This window comes from Malaclemys terrapin, chromosome 10, assembly GCF_027887155.1.
Source record: "Malaclemys terrapin pileata isolate rMalTer1 chromosome 10, rMalTer1.hap1, whole genome shotgun sequence".
In the NCBI taxonomy this organism is placed as follows: Eukaryota; Metazoa; Chordata; order Testudines; family Emydidae; genus Malaclemys; species Malaclemys terrapin.
Window position 1 is genome coordinate 41,942,986 of NC_071514.1, and position 14,213 is coordinate 41,957,198.

The 14,213-nt window shown below is 48.4% G+C and overlaps 1 protein-coding gene across 1 annotated transcript; it reads left to right on the forward strand.

The window, feature by feature from the left end:
- The first annotated feature begins 622 nt into the window (after positions 1 to 622).
- LOC128843920 (protamine-like) lies at positions 623 to 13,128 on the forward strand. Its single transcript, XM_054041061.1, has 5 exons — positions 623 to 3,767; positions 5,226 to 5,249; positions 8,400 to 8,525; positions 11,079 to 11,374; positions 12,759 to 13,128. The coding sequence occupies exons 1-4, from the start codon at positions 3,636 to 3,638 to the stop codon at positions 11,346 to 11,348; spliced, it is 552 nt and encodes a 183-aa protein (XP_053897036.1). The 5' UTR covers positions 623 to 3,635; the 3' UTR covers positions 11,349 to 11,374; positions 12,759 to 13,128.
- Positions 13,129 to 14,213: the final 1,085 nt, after the last annotated feature.

The following is a 14,213-nucleotide window of genomic DNA, read 5'->3' on the forward strand; positions in this document are numbered from 1 at the left end:
CGATTCTGGCAAATACAGGCCAGGAAGCCTGACTTCAGTACTGGACAAATTGGTTGAAACTTTAGTAAAAGAACAGAATTAGCGACACATAGATGAACATTATTTGTTGGGGAAGAGTCAATATGGCTTTTGTAGAGGGAAATCGTGTCTCATCACTATATTAGAATTCTTGAAGGGGGTCAACAAATGTGTGGACAAGGGTGATCCAGTGGATATAGTGTACTTGGACTTTCAGAAAGTCTTTGACAAGGTCCCTCACCAAAGGCTCTTAAGCAAAGTAAGGAGTCATGGGATAAGAGGGAAGGTCCTCTCATGGATCAGTAACTGGTTAAAAGATAAGAAACAAAGGGTAGAAATAAATGGTCAGTTTTCAGAATGGAGAGAGGTAAATAGTGGTGTCCCCTATGATCTGGAAAAAGGAGTAAATAGTGAGATGGCAAAATTTGCAGATGATACAAAATTACTCAAGATAGTTAAGTCCAAAGCAGACTGCGAAGAGTTACAAAGGGATCTCACATAACTGGGTGACTGGGCAACAAAATGGCAGATAGAACAGGAGTACTTGTGGCACCTTAGAGACTAACAAATTTATTAGAGCATAAGCTTTCGTGGACTACAGCCCACTTCTTCGGAAAGCTTATGCTCTAATAAATTTGTTAGTCTCTAAGGTGCCACAAGTACTCCTGTTCTTTTTGCGGATACAAACTAACACGGCTGCTACTCTGAAACCTGTCAAAATGGCAGATGAAATTCATTGTTGATAAATGCAAAGTAATGCACATTGGGAAACGTAATCCCAACTGGACATACAGAATGATGGGGATGGGGTCTAAATTAGCTGTATCCACTCAAGAAAGAGATCTTGGAGTCACTGTGGACATTTCTCTTAAAACGTCCACTCAATGTGCAGGGGGAGTCAAAGAAGCTAACAAAGTTAGGAGCCACTAGGAAAGGGATAAATAATAAGACAGTAACTATCATAATGCCACTATATAAATCCGTGGTATGCCCACACCTTGAATACTCAAAAAATGATCTATTAGAAAAAGTAAAGAGAAGGGCAATAAAAATGATTAAGGGCATGGAACAGCTTTCATATGAGGCGAGAGTAAAAACACTAGGACTATTCAGCTTGGAAAAGAGGCGACTAAGGGGGATATGATAGATGGCTACAAAATCATGAATGGTGTGGAGAAGGTGAATAAGGAAGTGTTGTTTATCCCTTCACATAGCACAAGAAGCAGGGGGTAATGCAATAAAATTAATAAGCAGCAGGTTTCAAACATAAGGAAGTACTTTACACTATGCACAATCAACCTGTATAGCTCATTGCCAGGGGATGTTGTGAAAGCTAAAAGTATAACTGGGTTCAAGAAAGAATTAGATATGATTCTGGAGGATAGGTCCATCAATGGCTATTGGCCAAGTTGGTCAGGGATGCCACCCCATGTTCTGGGTGTCTCTTAACTGCTGATTGCCAGATGCTGGGACTGAACAACAGGATAGATCACTTGATAATTACCTGTTCTGTTCATTCCCTTTGTAGTATCTGGCATTGGCCACTGTCAGAAGACAGGATACTGATCTAGATGGACCATTGGTCTGACCCAGTATGGCCGTTCTTATGCCCTGTCAAGGGGATAGTTCACTATCAGTGATTCTCCTTTCAGTAAGGGAGAGTTGCTGCTAAATACAATGGGCCAAATTTTGCCCTATGGCACTAGTGTGGCTCACCAGTCTCCACTGGGGTGTATGTGTGTAACTGAGGACAGAATTTCTCTCTCCTGTATTTAGTAAAAGGAGGGTGTTAAAATTATATACGTACACAAACTGAATATGGGGAGCTCCTCACTTTCACTATTAAACCTTCAAAAATAACTCAGGCTAACCCAGAGTGCTGGTAACTATTATTTATTGTACTTTGGCTCCCTCTGGTGGAGATAACTAGCACTGAAGGTTGCAGCAGAGATTAAAACCGGACCTGTGTTCCGTAAATCTTATCACACCCTCAACATTTTTATCTTTTCTTCTCACCCTTTCAGGACTTACATTGTATTTATTTATTCTGGGAAGACGTCTTTCACTGAGACTGTATGTGTGCGTTAAGCTTGGTAAACCCTAACTTTTATTAACATAGACTACACACTTCAGAGCATTAAATAGCTTGTTGATATACTATCTCTTGTGTAGGGTGAATCTCTGGTTTTAGAGTTCAGAGAGGCTGATTACCATGATTTAATTGTCTTGGGTGGAATTTTCAAAAGCACCTATGTAATTTAGGAGCACAAATCTCACTGACTTTGCTTGGTCACTTAGGTGCTTTTTGAAAACCCCACCCTAAATTTGGACCTTAGCTCCAAAGGAAATGAGATAAATTGAGCCACTGTATTTTTACCATCCAGGCAGAGGTTTGGCAGTAGATGCCTTGCAGTTTGTTCAGTATCATTTTTCTTGGGGTCTTCTAGCTACTGTACTCTATGGCTTGGACATGTCTGCTCCTATTTTTCCACCTTAATGGACTGGAGGAAGGGCTGTTTCTCCCTAATTCTTGCTGTTGCCCTTCTATGTGTTTGTCCCTTTCAGATCCACCCATATCTAGCTTAGGCACATTTTCCAAGCATGTAAGTGGGGATGTTTCCTAGAGGGTTTGTATTATAACAGTCAGACATTTATACTTATCGTTATGAAAGAGCCCAAAGCCCTTTCTAACCTCTGTGTCTGATTCTGATCCCACTTATATCAGTTTTACACTGAACAAGTGCTGATCAACCTTTGGACTAATAAAGGTACTTTCAGTTAAAGTGTCGACTCTTGAACTTTATTGGAGTAGACTGGACACCCCAGGGATACACTGGAAAATCCCAAAAGTCGGAGCTGGGATGTCAGGCAAGATGGACTGTGGGCAGGCCTGGTATGGCTGCTCTTATGTGTATGCTCTTATCTGGACTTGCTGCGCTGATGTGCAGTTAACAAGTCTTGTACCAACTTTGTCACAAACCACCATGGTACATGTGTGGTGACACTGCGCAGTTAGAGAAAGGAACAGAAAATAAAGCATTATCTTGTTTCAAGCTCTACGAAGGCAGCTGGGTGGGTACTGTGACCGGAGAGCCCATAGCTCTGATCTGGCAAGACACATCTAGCTACTGCACCAGGAAGTAGAGCAACCAGAGCATCATCCAATAACTAGATTAGCCTTTGCCTGTAACTACCGCCCCCAGATTATTTATTAACCATTCAGCTGCACCCAGGTTTTTTAACCCAGACACAGCAAATAAACTAGGGTGTCAAGGGCAGCACTGGAGGCCATCTGGGCCTAATCAAGTTCCCTTGGGGTGACATCAGGTGTCCCTTTCGCAGGGCTGAGATCCAGCTAGAGCTCCCAGGGCATGACTAAGACCCTATGGTGGGGCTCAGGAGACTGGTCATGGGTCTCTTTGGTGGCATCAAGAGCCCCTGGGGGGAGGCAAGGGATGCCTAGCTCCCTGTCTGGCTAGCTGTGTGTTGTTTGCCTCGCGCTCTGTGCCCATTTGCAGACAGAGCCAAGTGCCAGGCAAAAGATTGCAAAATGTTCGAGAGAAAAGCTACATGAAAAAAACAATCAGCAGGGGCTTGCTTGCTTATGATTGACAGCAATGGAAGGGACCGGTATAGCTTGGGGAGGAAGGGAGATCCTTCACCTAGAAGCCAAGCTGCCAGTGTGCGTATCTTCTGAAAGGAGGGTCCCAGCCAGCTTGGCGGTACAGTGCTGTGCGAAGGATTTTTGGGTGAGAACTATCTTATCAGACAAGAAGGTAACTGGGGGAGGGAGGGGTGGAGGAGGGGAGGGATTCAGCAGGCAGTGGGGGTGGAGGAGGGGAGATATGCGGTGGGGTTCTCGGGGGGGGGTAGAATGACGCAGTGATCAATAGGCAGGGGGGTCTTTGGGGGAGGAGGAGTGGCACAGAGGAAGGACACAGCAGGTGACGGGGGCAGTGGGGAGGGACTCAGCGGAGGGTCTCAGGGAAGGCTGTCCTTACCCATACACAAAGTAAGCAGCTGCGTAGGGCACCAGGAAATGTGGGGCACCAAATTTCTTGGTGCCCTGCGCAGCTGCGTGCTGCTCCAATCCCTGCTCTGGCTCTTCCCCAGAGCCCCCACCCCTGCCCCGTCCCAGCCCTGCCCCAACTCCCCTGAGCTCTGCAGCAGGGCAAGGGCTGCACTCACCAGCAGCGGGAAGTGCAGCGACCTGGCCCCAGCCCCACAGAGGCCTAGGGCCGACCCCCGCCCTCCCGCGAAGGCCTGGGGCCACACACACACACACCCCGCGGGGGGCTGCGTAGGGCCCCAGAATAGCTAGGGATGGCCCTGGTCTCAGGGGTGGGAGGGGTGGAACGACTAAGAGAGCAGCAAGGGAGGGAACTAAGCATGGGTGGGGCCTGGGGTGGAGTGTGGGAGGAGGCCGAGTGGAGGCAGGGCCTTGGGGCGGAGCAGGGGGCAGGGCCACGGTCCGGGCGCCTGGGGAGCTTCTGGGGTTTGGACAGCTTTCCCCAAATGCCAGAGCCAGGTGCTGTCCATGCCATCACACACTGAGTAAACATGAATTAACCACAACAATAAATCCCATAATTAAATAAGATGATTAGCTACAGTGCAGAGACATAATTTAACTGAGGGCGGAGGAACGTGCCTGATGGGAACAAAGCGAGCATAGCAGGGCTGAGCATCTGCCCATAGGATCTATGATCCACACACTCCTCACGCTGTGCAATAGACCAGCACCTCTTGACATAGCTGGGCAGAGTCAATATGGGCAGCTGGTGGGAGACAGGGATGCAGGTTCATCTGTGGAGCCAGCTCCTCGCTCCTTTTGGCTGTGGGTGCAGAGAGCTGGGGTCAGTTGCGGCTGTCCCTGTGTGATCTGGGGTGAGGCACTTCATCTCTGTGCCTCAACTCCCCTGCGGGAATGTTGTGAGGCTGCTGTGCTGCCTTTCAGGGGTGGGGGGTGACTCCAGGTGGGTCAGGAAGGGGCTCAGATGCTGGGGGAATGGGAGCCAGAGCAGATGCCGCCCAGCATTTAGGACAGAGATAGCTCAAGTGTAGGTGGTTGGTTACAAAACCACCTTCCAGCCAGGAGTCAGAGCAATGTCCTTGCTCTTCTATCCACGCCGCAGTGCCATATGTTCCCCGTTCTGTCTCACCCTCCCCTCCCAGTTTCATCCTGAGCTCTGTTTTTGTTTTCACAGATGGGTGGCATTTTTACATCTCAGGTGAGTGCAGCATGGTTTCTTGCCCCCCCCCTCCCCCGCCCGCCCACTGCAGGCCAGAGCCAGCACCGGCTCCGCTTCACAGGCTCTATTGTCACGCCAGCCACGTGAGGGCAGGGATGGCTTCTGGTTAAGGCGGTGCCTGGCATGCAGGAGAACAGGGATCGGAGTCATGGAGTCTCTCTGGGTCTCAAGCTGTAAAATGGGGTAACAAGTCTGCCTTTGTTTGTTGGCTAATTAGATTGTAAATTCCCCAGGGCAGAGACTAGGTCTCACCATGTGTATGGAGAGCAGCTAGCACTGCGGGGGCCTGATCTTAGCTGGAGCCTGTAGGTGCTACTGTAACACACACAATATTTAGTCCACAAATGCTAGAACCGCCCCCACACACACATACAGAAGATGTATTACTGAGTACGGTTACCAGCTTATTGCGTCCATCGTCCTTGGGGAAATGAAACGAGCATCAAGGTTCAGTCACTGAAGAGTAAGTGCCTAAGGGACCAAGGAGCACAAACCCCAGGGCCTTTCCCCAGGCACTTCAGGCTAGATTCACAAAAGGGACTTGGACTCGGCGCTGCGACACCTAACTGCTGGGGCTCTGCTGGGCCTGAGTTAGGTGCTCAGGCTCCCCAGATAACACACAAGGAGGGTTAGGCTCCTAAGACAGGGATTCTCAGACAGTGAATGGGGAGTTGCCCAGGAGTGACATGCAGCGGACAGGGGTGAGGCTGCAGGGCCAGATCCGAAGGGTACTTAGGTGCCTGACTGACAGGCTGGAGGGAGGCCCCTCCCTCTGCCCAGGATTCTCCACCACGACCCCTCTCTGCAGTTAGAAACTGAAGCCAGGTCAGCCCTTTCTCAGAAAGAACCAGAGAGGGGCGCACACCCCCACTACAGCCCCTGCGCTGGTGGTTAGGGCATTCACATGGGTTCAAGTCCTCACTTCAAATCAGGCAGAGCAGGGATTCAAATCTGGCCTGCCCACCTGCCAGGTGAGTGCCCCAGCTACTGGGTAGACTGACATACATGCAGCCAAGCCAGCCTCCAAAATTCCCAGGCTGGTCAACACCAGCTCTCTTTTGTGAGGAGCCCAAACCAGTAAGTGTGCAGAGCGGGCCTAAGGTATCGGGCCTTGCAGGCCAGCTAGGCAGGGGAACACCTGCTCTGAGAATTCCACTGGTGAGCCAGAGCCCCGGGTAGCAGGGCAGGGTCAGGATGTAAGGGCCTCTGCACGTGCCCCCAGGCAGCAACTCAGGTGGCAGCTGAGTGGGGGTGCTGTGAATGTCAGGGTGCCTGGCTGTTGGAGGTAGTTGCCTAAGTCCCTTTGTGAATCCAGGGGCTAGGCCACAGGGCTCCTGGGAATCCCACCCACCAGCTCTTCCTACCAAATCAAAGGGAATGATGAGAAGCTTCACACACTGTCTAACCCCCTTTCAGCACATCAGGGACATGCTCCTAGGAGCACGAGAAATGTCGGGCTGGAAGGGACGTGGTGAGGTCATCTGATCAAGCCCCCTGCATGAAGGCAGGCCCAAGTCAACCTAGAACATCCCTGACAGAGGTTTGTCTGACCTGGTCTTAAAAACTTCCAATGAAGGGGATTCCACAACCTCCCTTGGAAGCTTGTTCCGGTATTTAACTATCCTTAGAGTTAGAAAGCTTTTCCTAATATCTAATACAAATCTCCCTTGTTGCAGATTAAGCCCATTACTTCTCATCCTACCTTCTTGTCCTACATTCAGTGGACATGGAGAGAAATTGATCATCGTCTTTATAGCTGCTTTAGCTTATTTGACGACTTACCAGGTTTTCCCCACAATCTTCTTCTCTGAGGGCTTGACTACACTTACGCAGCAAGTTTGAGCTATTCCCCTTGTGGAGGTGGATTACCAGCACCACTGGGAGAGCTCTCTCCCAGTGCTCGCTTGTGACCACACTCACACTTCAAAGCGCTCCTGTAACAGTGCTTTGAAGTTTCTAGTGTTGACATAGCCTCAGGAATAGGTCTGGTTTTCTAAGCCTTTAAGCATTTTTTTGTTGACTCCTTTGGATGCGCACCAATTTGGCCACATCTTTCTTAAAGTGTGGCACTTAGAACTGGACAAAATACTCCAGCTGAGGCTTCACCAGTGCTGAGTAGAATGGGACAATTACCTCCAGTGTCTTACATATGACACTGCTCTTAATACACCCCAGAATTATATTAGCCTTTTTCACAACTACATCACAATATTGGCTCATATTCAATTTGTGATCCACTATAACCCCCAGATCCTTTCCAACAGTACTGCTGCCTGGCCAGTTATTTCCAATTTTGTAGTTGTGAATTTGATTTTTCCTTCTTAAGTGTAGTACTTTCAACTTGTCTTTATTGAATTTTGTCTCGTTGATTTCAGATCAACACTCCAATTTGTCCAGGTCCTTTGAAATCTACCCTGTTCTCCAAAGTGCTTCCGTCCCATGCTACTATGGTGTCTTCCCATAAATTTCATAAGCATAATCTCCACTTTGTTATATTGACTAGTACTGGAGCCAGGACAGACCCACCTGAGCGACCCCACTAGACACATCCTCCGCTTTGACAGTGAACCATTGATAACCACGCTTTGAGGGAAGTTTGTGCACACACTTTACAGTAGGTAATTTCATCTAGATCACATTGCCCCACTTAGAGCACTCAGGGCAGAAATAGGTTTTGCCACACGGATGGTTCCTTGTTCATTTGCAGAGCAGGTGTTAGCCAGGCAGGAGCCATGCTGAAAGCTGGCCAGCCTTTCATGGCATCACACAGGCACCGAATAGCTCTAAGGCAGCAGCATCTATAGGAGTCACAAGGACAAACATTTACACAGAGCCCAAGAAACACTCCCTGAACAAACCAACCTCACCCTGGTTCCCCAACTGGTGTAAATCAGTGTCACTCCGCTGTGCTATGCAGATTTCCACCACAACGTGGGCCCGCTTCGCCCGGCCTAGAACCTTGCAAGGTGCATGTGAAGGACCACCATTCTGAGCGGGAAGTGTGTTACACCCATTTTGCACAAGTGTATGTGATGATACAGGGTGCAGGGCAGTGAGACACCAGGCCCCGGATATCTGATACATGGGCGAGTTGAAGGCAAGTATAACCTGGGTGGTTTATACACAAAGGTGGATCTGAAAAAGCTGGAGAACGAGGAGGCAGAGAAGAAGAGACAGCACGAGAAGGAAGAGAGGCAGCGAGAGCGCGAGGAGGAAGAGACTAAGAGACTAAGAGACATTTTAGATTTGATTCTGGTAAGTAGTGAGGACCTTGTTGAGGAAGTGGTAGTGGGGGACAACTTGGGCTCCAGTGATCATGAGCTAATTCGTTTTAAACTAAATGGAAAGAGTACCAGAATTAAGTCAAAGACTAGGGTTTATAATTTTGAAAAGGCCAATTTTAACAAATTAAGGGGACTGGTAAGGGAAGTGGATTGGGCAAACGTATTAAGGGACCTAAAGGCAGAAGAAGCCTGGGATTACTTTAAGTTAAAGATGCAAGAGCTGTCAGAGGCCTGTATCCCCAAAAAGGGAAAAAGATTACTAAGCAAGAGACTTAGACCGAGCTGGATGAGCGACCGGCTGAAAGGGGCGATTAGGAAAAAACAGAAAGCGTACAAAGAGTGGAAGAGGGGAGGGATCAGTAAGGAAACTTACCTTAGTGAAGTCAGAGAATGTAGAGATAGAGTGAGAAAGGCCAAAGGTCGGGAAGAGTTGGACTTAGCGAGGGGAATTAAAAGTAATAGTAAGAGGTTTTACAGCCATATAAATAGGAAGAAAGCAAAGAAAGAAGAAGTGGGACCGCTGAAGACTATAGCCGGAGAGGAGATTAAAGATAATCTAGGCATGGCGCAATATCTCAATGAATATTTTGCATCGGTGTTTAATGAGGCCAATGAAGGTATTAGGGATACTAGCACCGTTACAGAGGGGCATACGGGATGGGGGATTACCGCATCCGAGGTAGAAACAAAACTAGAACGCCTTAATGGGACTAAGTCGGGTGGACCGGACGATCTTCATCCGAGAATATTGAAGGAATTGGCGCGGGAAATAGCAGGCCCATTAGCGACTATATTTAATGAATCTGTAAACTCGGGGGTAGTCCCGTTAGACTGGAGAATAGCCAATGTGGTTCCTATTTTCAAGAAAGGGAAAAAAAGTGACCCGGGTAACTATAGGCCTGTTAGTTTAACATCAGTAGTGTGCAAGGTGCTGGAGAAGATTCTGAAAGAGAAACTAGTTGAGGACCTTGAAGTTAATGGCAAATGCGATAAATTACAGCATGGTTTTACGAAGGGCAGATCGTGCCAAACGAATCTGATCTCCTTCTTTGAGAAAGTAACGGACTTATTAGATAAGGGAAATGCGGTGGACCTAATATACCTGGATTTCAGTAAAGCGTTTGATACAGTACCCCATGAGGAACTATTGGTTAAAATGAAAAACATGGGGATCGATATGAAAATCCAGAGGTGGATAGGGAATTGGTTAATGGGGAGAATGCAGCGGGTCGTATTAAAGGGTGAATTGTCGGGTTGGAGGGAGGTTACTAGTGGAGTGCCTCAAGGTTCGGTTTTGGGACCCATCTTATTTAATCTATTTATAACTGACCTCGGGACCGATTGCAAGAGTGGGCTGATAAAGTTTGCGGATGATACGAAGGTGGGAGGAGTTGCAAACTCGGAGGAGGATAGGGATACTCTGCAGGGAGACTTGAATGAGCTTGTGAATTGGAGTATCAGAAATAGGATGAAATTTAATAGTAAAAAGTGTAAGGTGATGCACTTGGGGACGAATAATAACAATTTTAGTTACAAGATGGGGACGCATTGGTTAGAAGTAACGGAAGAGGAGAAGGACCTAGGGGTCCTTGTGGACCGCAGGATGACTATGAGTCGGCAATGTGACGTGGCGGTGAAAAAAGCCAATGCGGTCTTGGGATGTATTAGGCGAGGTATATCTAGTAGAGATAGGGAGGTCCTGCTTCCGTTGTATAAGGCGCTGGTGAGACCTCATTTGGAGTACTGTGTGCAGTTCTGGTCTCCAATGTTTAAAAAAGATGAACTCAAACTGGAACGGGTGCAGAGAAGGGCGACTAAGATGATCAGAGGAATGGAAAACCTGTCGTATGAAAAGAGATTAGAGGAGCTTGGGTTGTTTAGTCTGGCAAAGCGAAGGCTGAGGTGGGATATGATTGCTATCTTTAAATATATCAGAGGGGTTAATACAAGGGAGGGAGAGGAATTATTCCAGTTTAGTACTAATGTGGACACGAGAACGAATGGATACAAACTGGCCGGGGGGAAGTTTAGGCTTGAAATTAGACGAAGGTTTCTGACCATCAGAGGGGTGAAATATTGGAACGGCCTTCCGAGGGAAACGGTGGGGGCGACGGACCTGTCTGGTTTTAAGATTAAGTTGGATAAGTTTATGGAGGGAATGGTTTAATGATAAAACATAGTAGCCAAGGAAAACCAAGCAATGGTACATGAACAGCATAATGGCCAACAAGGGTCAGGCTAGAGACTCTTGCCTATATGCTCGGGGTATTACTGATCGCCATATTTGGGGTCGGGAAGGAATTTTCCTCCAGGGTAGATTGGCTGAGCCTCTGGAGGTTTTTCGCCTTCCTCCGCAGCATGGGGCAGGGATCACTAGCAGGAGGGTCTCAGCCGATTGAAGTCACTAAAACACAGGATTGGGGACTTCAACGGTAGAGTCCAGGGAAGGGTCTTGCGGCCTGCAGCATGCAGGGGGTCAGACCAGATGATCATAATGGTCCCTTCTGACCTTAATGTCTATGAGTCTATGAGCGCGAGGAGGAAGAGAGGCAGCGAGAGCGTGAGGAGGAAGAGACGAAGAGACAGCACGAGAAGGAAGAGAGGCAGCGAGAGCGCGAGGAGAAAGAGAAGAAGAGACAGCACAAGGACCGTGAAAGAGAGCGACAGCACAAGGAACGCATGCACCAGAGAGAGCTTAAAGACAAGGCCGAGGAAAGAGAGGCCCAGCGCCAGATGCAAGAGAGAGAGTATGAGGAGCAAGAGAAGAAGAGGAAGCACGAGGAGAACATCATGAAGTTGCAGATCAAAAAATTGAAATTGGTGAGTAGCAGCCCCAACAGAATTCCATCATCATCCCTCGTAGCAAATGGGGCTACACAGATCCCTATCTGAGGTTGCCCCCAGGTGTGGGGTCTGGCGACCCTTATAGACTGAGGGGAGTGAAGGGGGCAATATCTGTGAGTCAGATTCACAGGCACGCTCCAATGACCCAAAGCAGCCATAACTGCTCAGCTGGCCAGCTAAACTGTGTTTAGAGGCACTTTGCGACACCAGAGTGGTACAGCCCAGCTGGGGTATGTCTGATGGACACGCTATGAAATTACACCCAAAGGAAGCAAGCAAAGTGGAAAGACATCCATTTAAAGGCCTTTGCAGTTTGGTACTGCTGCACAGGCACATTTACTAGCCTGGCTGGGATAACCATTCGGTGCTAGCTCCCGCCCTGGGTCTGCAGGGCCCCCATGTTAAAATGTCAGTGGGATGGGCCAACACCTCATGGGATAAGGAGAAAGTGGGAGGGTCTGAGAAGGAGGGATAAGGTGCATCCAGAACCCACGCAAAAATCGCCAAACCATTGTAGACATTTCTTTCCATGTCCTGGACAAAGAGATTAAATAACATTGAAACAAGACCAGATCCCAGCAGGACCCCCACTGGTAACACCCTCTAGGATGATGGTTCCTGAGTGACAAGTACTTTCTGAGGTTCCGTTAGCCAGTTTTTCAGCCATTTACTGGGTGCTATAATGTTTTTGTGTAATGCTGATTTTTTTAGTCAGAATGTCATGCAGTGCTAAGTCAAATGTCCAAAGTCCATGTATACGATGTCAACACAGTGACCATTATCAGTCAAACTTGTGATCTCATTTACAACTGATTATCAGATGTGTTTGACAAGAACTACTTCCTATAAATGATGGTGATTGGCAATAATTACATCGCCATCCTTTAATCATTACTCATCCCACAACAAACTTCCCATGATCTTGCCTGGAAGCAATGTCAGACTTACCCGCATCGTCCCATTTACCCTTTTAAAATATTGGCAGAACATTAGTTTTTTTCCAGCCCTCCAGATCTTCCTGTGTTCCAAGGTCCAGGTGCTGCTCTAGACTAGGATGGCCACTCTTGACCAGACTCCCTGGTGATGGGCACAGTAAGAGCCTAGATACACAGAGGTACAGTAGTGGGGGTGGGGGTAAGAGGGAATGATACTTCACAGTCTGACGTGCCTCCTCCGAAGACCTCATTGCACCTTCCAACTCTAGAGGTGCAAGTGGCCAAACTTACATCCCCTGCTCCCTCTCTGCAGCAAGCCCCATAGCTCCAACTAAAACGGCTGCTGCCCCAGCCCTAGTGCCCATCTCAGATCCCCCTGACCAGCCAATGATCTCTCTCTCTCTCGTTCTCTCTCTTCCTCACAGCGCATTCGCTGCAAAACTAACCTCTCATCCAGTAAGAATTCCCCAAAGGGCAATCTTCTCCAAGATATGCTCTCATCCATCACATGCCCCACTATGCCTGATGCTGTTGAGAATGGTGATGACAGCAGTGACGACGATGTTGATGACAGTTCAAGATAGAGAACCCTCCATTCTTAACCCTTCTGAACGGAGGAACTGTGATGCTCGATGTATTGTCACCTAACCTGCCCAGCACCAAGGACATAGTCCATTTCTTCTCTCACCTTCCCTTCCCCTTTGGAATGCTTTTCCCACCCAGGAGTTTATTTCTGACTTTTCCTTTTGCTTTTCTGAGTCCTACTTATTGGCAGTGCTAATAAAGACATAAGCGACAGAATGTTGCGAGTGCTTCTTATGAGTCTAATCCTGCTCCCCTGGACATCAATGGCACAACTCAGATGTTGGGAGCAGGAACTGGCCCATTATGCGTATTCTGGCCAGACATTAGCCCCTTCACACTCAAGACTTGGAGCGTTTACGGCCAGAAGGCCCCATTGGGATAATCGAGTCTGGCCTCCCTCATAAGCGAGGCAGAGAATCTCACCCAGTGATTCCTGCATTGAGACAATAGTGTCTGGTTGAGCTCGAGTAGATCTTTTAGAAACACACCCGGCCTTCATTTAGAGCCTGCCAGGACGTCCCTGGTAAGTGGTTCCAATGGCTAACTGCCCTCATGTTTAAACATTCGCACCTCACTGCCAGTCTGAATTTATTTAGCTTCAGATTCCAGACACTGGCTCTTGTTCTGCCTTTGCTATAGCAATGAGCCTTCGCCGAGCAGAAATCTTCTCTAGGTACCTGTAAGGCCATGATCAAGTCACCTCTTTATCTCTTCTTGGAAAACTAAGTAGATTGAGCATCTGAAGTTTAAGGCAGCGTTTGCAACTATTGGTTCATTCTTTTAAGTCTTTGCTGACCTCTTTCCAATTTTTCAACCTCCTTTTTGAGGTTTGGACACCACAGTTGACCACGGTATCCAGTCTTGGTCTCTCCAATGCTGCATGCAGAGGTCATGCTAACTCCCCACTCCTGGAAGCCATCCATCCATTGTGAGCCCAGTTCTACCATTCCCCAACCTACAACTGCTCCAGAACTTAACTAACCCAGGTGAGTGTCCACATGCATAAGTGTCCTGTGGCAAGAGCATCAGAGCCTTCCCCGCTCCTCCTCTTCCCCTGGAGGCTTCACCCCTGGCCAAACTGGAAGCCAGAGTGGGGCCGGAGAGCCCATCCCACCCCCTGCCTCGGGTGGGCCGAAAGCAGCCCCCATCTGTATCCCTGTCCCCAAGACCCCCACCCAGAGCAGGTGGAGGGACCCAGGCTCCCCACAGCTGCCTGGCTGTGTAGCTATCCCTGAAGCAGCTCTGGCTGGGGGGGGGCAGGGCCTCAGAACTGCAGCCTAGCAATGGTAAGAACC